Below are 8,579 nucleotides of genomic sequence, written 5' to 3' on the forward strand. Positions count from 1 at the left end.
CTAGTCCTGCAAAATCCTCAGTCATTTCTATGTTTGAGCCCATTGTTGAAGGCTTCCTCTTTTTTTGCTGATGCTCTACTTTATCAAACATGTCCTTCTCTAAAGCACAGGTTCTCCTAATGATATCCAAAGTATGTGAGATGAAGTCTCACCATATTTGCCTTTAATGAACATTCTGGATTTATTTATTCCAAGACAGATCTGCTCATTCTTCTGGCAGTCCAAGGGATACTCCATATTTTTCACCAACATCATAATACAAATTCATTAATTCTTCAGTCTTCCTTATTCATTTTTCATCTTTCTTACACATATGAGGTGATTGAAAAGCTCATGGCTTAGATCAGGCATACCATAGTCATCAAGGTAAAATTTTTGCTTTTTAAACTTTAAAGGAGTCTTTTGTAACAGATTTGCCCAATGCCAAATGCCATTGTTTGATTTCTTGACTCTTCTTCCATGGCCATTGACTATGGTTCCAAGTAAAATGAAATCCTTGCCAGTTTGAATATGTTTTCTATTTATCATAATGCTGCTTATTGATGAGGAGTTTTGTTTTCTTCATTTTGAGCTGTAATCCATGCTGAAGGCTGTAGTCTTTGATTGCCATCAGTAAGTGCTTTGAGTACTCTTTACTTTCAGTAAGCAGGGTTGTGTCATATGCATATCTCTGGTTGATAATGGGTCTTCCTCCAATCTTGATGTGTGTTCTGTAGTCCAGTTTCTGGGATAATTCACTCAACATACAGATTGAATAAGTATGGTGGAGGAATACACTCATGATGCACATCTTTCCTGATTTAAACCACACAGCATTCCCTTTTTCTTTTCAAACAACTGCTTCTTGGGTCTATGTGCAGGTTCTCCTTGATCAAAATTAGGTGCTCTGGAATTTCCGTTCTTTGAAATGCTATCCATAATTTGTTATGATCCAACCAGTCAAATGTCCCGTATAGTCAATAAAACACAGGTAAACGTCACTCTGGTAGTCTCTGCTTTCAGTCAAGATCCATCTGACATCAGTAATGATATCCCTCATTAAACATCCTCTTCTAAATATATCTTTGACAGCTACCTGTCAAAGTCCTGCTACAATCATTTTAAATTATCTTCAGCAAGATCTTATTGTTCGATAATTTCTGCATTCCGTTGGATCTTCTTTCTTTGGAATGGGCACAATTATGGATCTTTTGCAGTTGGCTGGCCTGTTAGCTGTCTTCCAAATTTCTTGGCATAGATGAATGAGCGCTTCCTAAGATGCATCCTTTATGTGAGTAGTAGACACTTAAAGATAACTTGAAATGAATGAAAATTTAGTCAAAAGGAAAATTTAGGCAAGTGACGCTTTACAAAAATATATTTTTCTTTTACTTATGCTGTTGTTGTTGTTATGTGCCGTCGAGTTGAATCCAACTCATAGTAACCCCTCCTTGGGTTTCTGAGGCAGTACCACTACAGAAGTAGATTGCTCAACCTTCCTTCCGAGGAGTGGCTGGTAGGTTTGAACTGCCAGCCTTCTGGTTAGCAGTCAAGCGCCTGAGGCACTATGCTACCAGAGCTCCTTTACTTATGCTAGCAAACATAATTTTTACTGCCCAAGGAGTGTTTTAAAAAAATTCATCTTATTTTTCATTTAGTTTTTTTTTACAGCATTACTATATAACTATGGTCTTTTTACAAAGAATGATTTACATCCTTCTTTGGTCTCTTACGAACCACATATATAATATACAATGAATTGAAGCTTCCATACATTTAAAATATATTATTTTCTTCTCTATGATTATGGAAAACAATGAGCTGTGAACAGTAAAATAATTAGCCTATCCTTGTGATGAAGAAACATCTGAATATTATAAAACCATGATTCATAATTGTAATGAATCATTAAAATTCCTACCTGTATTGTAATGTTTAGTGCAATATCGTAAATCTTTCTCTTCTTTCAACAGAAATTGAGGCAATGTAAGTCCTTCTGCCACTTGTACAGGGGCCTCATCTTGCCATTCAAAAATGAGATCATTCATTGTGTATCCAACTAGGCAAAACATAATAAAAATATTAAGAAAGTAAAAAGGACATTAAAATATATGAAGTAATAATAATAATAAACACTAACACGGGTCATATAGGATGAAAAGAACAAACAATGTCATCTAACTCTACCAACTGATCTATGCATCATCCAATTCCATTTCACAAAAGTCTACTGAAGTCTATTCAGGTGGAACACTCAGCATTATGGCATGAAGTGTAGAAATTTTAAAGAACATGCATATATACCCACTCCTCAGTTATCATCATGGTTATGTTCCAAAGACCAGGTTGTTATGTGAAAATTGGTGTTATAAAAAAAATGGAGTATGACCACATTAGATCACAAAATGGAGACTGACAAAATCATTACATAACTGCCAGGTTATAGCATTACATAGCTGCCTAGCTACTGAAGTTATTGCTTAACTAGACAAGTTGGCACATAACCTTAACCATCATAGTGAGCATTACTCTATCCTTTCACCTGATAATTTGTTACTGCCAGACATATGTCATTAATGTGCAAAATAATCAGATAATAGATTGTTAAATAGTGTTGTAAATATGGATTATCAGATAACAAGATAGTTGATAAGTGAGGTGTAAGTGTACATTCTTTTCTTGGGATGGTCAACTACTGGGATATTTCAGTGATTTTCATTTTTGTTCCACTCCATCAGTTTTCCCTCTCCTTCTCTCACAATTTTCTAAACTCTTAAAAATTTACATTGTTATTGATTATAAAATAATCTAAACTATAGCATCTGGAGAGATCCTACCAGAGTTGATAACATCTTGATTTGATTGTTAAATATTTTAGTTTGAAGTATCTTCTGTTACATTCCAAGACCCAAGATAGACAGAATGGTATTTAAAAAGGAGTGTTTTCAATTCAGGAAAAATCAGAATACAAAGAAAATCCACACAGAATACTCGTGGAGGAGGAAACACTTGCACAAACTTTCAGTGAATTCAGGAGAGAATTAACTAATGTACTTTATAATAAGTCAGCAGCTTTTAATAGAATAAAAGTTCTTATTTCTGTAGGAGAGACATCTAAGAAAAGCAAAATTTAATCCTTTGTTCTCTTTGAGTGAGAAACTCTTCAAATGAAAGGCGGAAGGTTGCAATGATACAGTGAAACATGAACATCACCTTATTAATGAGTTGTTTGCTGCAGAATGACTTGGTGTTAGAGAGAGGAAGCTTGGCCTGTTCTCTGAATCTAGTCAAGCTGTCTGATAAAGGAAGCAGAAGCTCCAAGTCCACGAAACAGCAAACAAGGGATCTCAAAAAAAAAAAAAAAAAACTCACTGCCATCCAATTGGATCCGACACATAGTAACCCCTCCTTGAGTTTCCACGGTGGTATCACTGTGGAAATAGATCACTCCAGTCTTCCTTCTGAGGAGTGACTGGTGGGTTTGAACCACCAGCTTTCTGGTTAGCAGTCAAATGCTTTAGGCACTACACTACCAGAGCTCCTGTCCCAAGTAGATTCTCCTAGAAACAAGGTTGGAAGAGCTGGGTCATGATTAAAAATAGCTGCAGTGAAGCAGGTTTGGCTGAGTACTACACACTAGGTAGGATCAAGGAAGGAATTACCACTAAGCTCTCTCCTAAATGCCTGGAAAGAACTTTTCAGAAAGAGAGAGAGGAACCTGACCTACATGTACTGGTGGAGACTGGAGTCAGGGGCTCAACCACAACCACCTGATCTTTGAGCTTACCTAGCCACTCTTCGGAAGGAAGGTTGGGCAATCTTCCTCCATAGTGATACCACCTAGGAAACCCAAGGACGGGTCTCTGTGAGTCAGGTCTGACTCCATGGCACATAGCGACAACAACAACTGCAGCATTAAGTCCAGTGGCAATGGGAATGGCAGTATCAAGAGAATAAGTGACTAGAGGATCTCTTGGGACTGCCTGGGATTCTGCTGCCAAACTTTTTTTTTTTTTTTAAATCAGCACTACCATCAGAGCAATTGCTAATTATGGAGTGATCACTATTTTGTAGAGGCTGTAAGGTTATCCACACTGAATGGCACACTTCTGAATTCTGGTTTCAGAACAGATAAAAGGTAACTGCAGGATTATACTCAAGACTGCTGGGTAGATTGTGCTTGACTTTCTTAGACAGGAATACATTTCATTGAATCTTGTAATTTTAAAGGTTTGATTACTAATCATAGAAAAGTTTCATTTTTAATCATATGACCTTTAACATATCCACTATAAATACACTTTACCTAAAAAGAAAAATAGATGATCATTTCTCAAGAATGTTTCAAGACAATAAAAATAGGCATCACTTCTTACTGCTATTATGCAAGCCTAGGCTCTTTTCTTCTAAACTTGCAATCACTAAAGACAAAATAGGTAAGATTTTTGTCCCAGGATAGACAAATGAATGGAAAAGTGAACTAAAACCTCATTACGTTTTTACATTCTAAATTTTCCTCACATCTTCTATTAAAAGAAACTCCAAAATCAAAATTCATTACTGTCAAGTTTTTTCTGAAACATAGTGACCCTATAGGACAGAGTAGAACACAGTAGTATTTCCAAGGCTGGTTTACAGAAACAGACTGCCACATCTTCCTCCTAGAGGGTGGCTGGTATATTTGAAACAGTAACTTTTCTTTTTGCTTTCATTTGGTGAAAACATACACAGGAAGACATTCACCAACATAACAACTTCCACATTTACAGCTCAGGGACATTGATGACATTTTCGATGTTGAGCCACATTTTCCAAAATATTATACCACTATTAGCATAAACTCAAGTCACCACAAACAAAATCTTCCCCTTTCCCTCTCCTTCCTACTCCTGGTAACTGATAACAATCTTTGGCATATATATATCTTTATATATTTTTTCAACCTATCTAGAAATTTTCCCTCCCATCTTCTCCCATCCCTGGTAACCAACAAAGAAAATTTCCTTCTATATATAAACCTTTCCCTGACCTTTTACAAGTGGACTAATACAATATTAGGCCTTTTGTGATTGACTTATTTCACTCAGCATAATGTCTGCCAAGTTCATCCATGTTATGCAGTGTTCTGCAGATTCTACATTATTCTTTAGTGTTGCCTAGTATTCCATTGTGTGTATGTACCGCCATTTGTTTATCCATTCCTTGGTTGATGGACACCCCATTTTTGCTGTTGTGAATAGTGCTGTGATGAACATGGGTATGCATATATCTATCTGTGTCTTGGCTCTCATTTTTTTATGATATGTACTTAGTAATAGGATTACTGGATCAAATAGTATTCCTATTTCCAAATTTTTAAGTAACCACCATGCCAATTTCCACAGTGTTTGTATCATTTCACAGTCCCAACAGTAGTGTATGAGAGTCCCAATCTCTCCACATCCTCACCAGTATTTGTTATTTTCTATCTTGTTGAACTTTACTATTTGTGCTGGGGTGAGATGGTATATCATTATTGTTTTGATTTGCATCTCACCAATGGCTAATGATTGCACACATTTCTTCATGTGTTTGTTGCTTGCATGAATATCTTCTTTCATGAAGTGTCTGTTGAACCAGTAACTTTTCAATTGGCAGTAGAGTGTTTAAACTTTGCACTTCCAGGGCTCTCTCTGAAATTCCCCCAATGACAAACTTTAGTTACTGTCTAATCCAATTTATAGATAACATATTTAACTTGTTATTGTGTTAAATAATTATCCACACTAAGTTATTTCAGTATGGACATTTTATAATCAAACTATCCTTCTACATTATGATCCATAAAAAAATGTATTAAAAAACAGAGGAAAATAGTGAGATGGCTATATTTGCATTGGCAATTCCTTTATTCTGAGTACTATACTGGGTGTTCAGAAAAGTCACTATACGACAATGATGTTGTTAGGTTCCGTTGAGTCAGTTCTGACTCATAGTTTCCCTGTGTACAACAGAATGGAATACTGCCCAGTCCTGTGCCATCCTCATAATTATTGCCATGCTTGAGCCCACCACTGAAACCACTGTATCGATCCATCTTGTTGAAGGTCTTGTTCTTTTTGCTGATCTCTCATTCACACAGCATGATATCCTTCTCCAGGCTCTGATTCCTTCTGACAATATGACCAAAGTACTAGAGACAAGTCTGGCCATTCTTCTTCTACGGAGTAATTCCAGCTTTACTTCTTTTGAGACAGCTTTGTTCATTATTCCAGCAGTCTACCGGTACATTCAGTATTCTTTGCCAACACCACAATTCAAATGCATCAATTATGCAATCTGATTAAGTACCTCTATAATCACCGTCAAGCCTAACTTTAAACTAACTTTTAACTAACACTTTGGCATAGTTCGAAGTGTTTTAACCTCTTTACACTTCTGGTTGGCAGACTTTGTACTAGTCTGAACATGTGAAAGAGAACTGGCTAATGAGATCAAGTTTATGTGATGAATTGCCTTGAGTGACAATAATCTTTACAATGAAAAATATTTTATTTAGAGGACAAATTTATTAAATCTAACCTCTGCCATCTGTCTCATGTATTAGCTGCAGTGAGGCGTATAAATAAATGGCTTATTTGTTTATTCAACAACTATATGTCAGGCACCTTGCTAGGCTTCATGGAATGTGAGGTGTTACTACTAGACAGAAAGTAAGTGGCACAGGAAAAATAAAAAATGCTCTGTGAGTTCAAAGGAGAGATCTATTAAATCTTGTTAAGCCTCATTTGAGTTGGATCTTAGAAACAATTTAAAACCAAAAAACAATGGCATCGAGTTGATTCCAACTTGTAGCGACTCCCTTAGGGTTTCTGAGGCAGTAAATCTTTATGGAAGTAGATCGCTCAGTCTTCCTTCCGTGGAGTGGCTGGTAGGTTTGAACCACCAACCTTCTGGTTAGCAGTCAAATGCCTGAGACTCTACACCACCAGAGCTACTTAAGAAAAACAATTTAGGATTTACATACAAAGAAAATGAGAGAAAAATGAAGCACTTAGGCAGAAGGAATAGCATAATTATTTGAAAGCAACTTCAAATTCCCAAGGTTTGTACTGTTGTTTTTGTTGTTATGTGCCACGAAGTCATTTCTCACTCATAGTGACCCCATGTACAACAGAACAAAACACTGCCTGGTCCTGCACCATCCTCACAATCATTGCTATGTTTCAGTCCGTTGCTGCAGCCACTGTGTCAATCCATCTCATTCAGGGTTTTTCTCACTGATCCTCTACTTTACCAAGCATTATGTCCTTCTCTAGGCACTGATCCCTTCTGATAACATGTCCAAGTACATAAGACAGTCTCACTATCCTCACTTATAAGGAACATTCTGTCTGTACTTCTTCTAAGAGAAATTTGTTTGTTCTTCCGGCAGTCCAAGGTATATCCAATATTCTTCACTCACACCACAATTCAAATTCATCAATTCGAGTTATATCTTTCTTTTTCATGCCCAACTTTCACATACATATGATTGAAAATACAATGGCTTGGGTCAGATGAACCTCAGTCCTCAAAGTGACATCTTTGCTCTTTAACATGTCAAAGGAGTCTTTTGCAGCAGGTTTATCAAACACAATACATCATTTGATTTCTTGACTGCTGCTTCCATGAATGTTCATTGTGGATCCAAGTAAACTGAAATCCTGGAGAAATTCAATCTTTTCTCTGTTTATTATGATGTTGCTTATTGGTCCAGTGAGGATTTTGTTTTCTTGATGTTGAAATGCAATCCATACTGAAGGCTGGAGTCTCTGATCTTCATCAGTAAGTGCTTCAAATCCTCTTCTCATTCAGCAAGCAAGATTGTGCCATTTGCATGTTGCAGGTTGTTAATAAATCTTCCTCTAACCCTGATGCCATGTTCTTCTTCATATAGTCCAGTTAAGACTATTTTGTTTATAATGGGAATAGCAAATAGCTCCATTTATCTAGAGCTAGTTTGCATGAAGGAGAATAGGGAATTACAAGATAAATTAATGTAAAATTATGTAAAATGTAAATTTCAGGTTGAAAAGCTTTATTTTTCTCCTCCCTGCAGGAAATGCTGAACACTTAAAATATTTTGAGCAGGGCAGTGATGTGACAGAAATTGTGCTTTAGAAATATTACTCTAGATAGGCCCTGAAGGGGGTATACAAGGTCAAACTGCTTTCAAAATAATAATGATGTTGTTGTTGTTGCTAGTTGTTGTTGAGTTGGCCCCTGACTCATGGTGATTCTAGGTAGAACAGATTTATCTTTATAGAAGCAGATTGATAGGACTTTTCTCCCATGAAACAGCTGAGTGGATTCAAACTGGCAAACTTTGGGTTAGAAGTGGATTGCAAATGGCTTAATAATGACAGCAGTTGCCTTTTATCACTTTATTGACATTTGCCCTGAAAGGGAAAAGACAATAGTGGGTAAGGTAAAACTTCCAGTGCTTTAGCAGATATCAAGAAATAGCATTAAATTGTGCTTGCAGTCATTGTATTCTTCACTGCCACACCTTCAGTAAAAACATAGCTACTTTTTATTTATTTATTTTTTATTGTGATTTGGGTGAAGATTTACAGGGC

At 36.5% G+C, this 8,579-nt stretch overlaps 1 protein-coding gene across 1 annotated transcript in view; it reads right to left on the reverse strand.

Annotated features, from left to right (window-relative positions):
• The window catches only part of GLRA3 (glycine receptor alpha 3), a 433,080-nt gene that overhangs the window by 90,619 nt on the left and 333,882 nt on the right, over positions 1-8,579 (reverse strand). The window contains 1 exon segment of the mRNA XM_007950352.2: positions 1,901-2,038. Coding sequence (XP_007948543.2) covers positions 1,901-2,038 — 138 coding nt within the window.

The sequence above is a fragment of the Orycteropus afer genome, unplaced genomic scaffold (assembly GCF_000298275.1).
Source record: "Orycteropus afer afer isolate SDZICR_OR568_19922 unplaced genomic scaffold, OryAfe1.0 scaffold00268, whole genome shotgun sequence".
In the NCBI taxonomy this organism is placed as follows: domain Eukaryota; kingdom Metazoa; phylum Chordata; class Mammalia; order Tubulidentata; family Orycteropodidae; genus Orycteropus; species Orycteropus afer.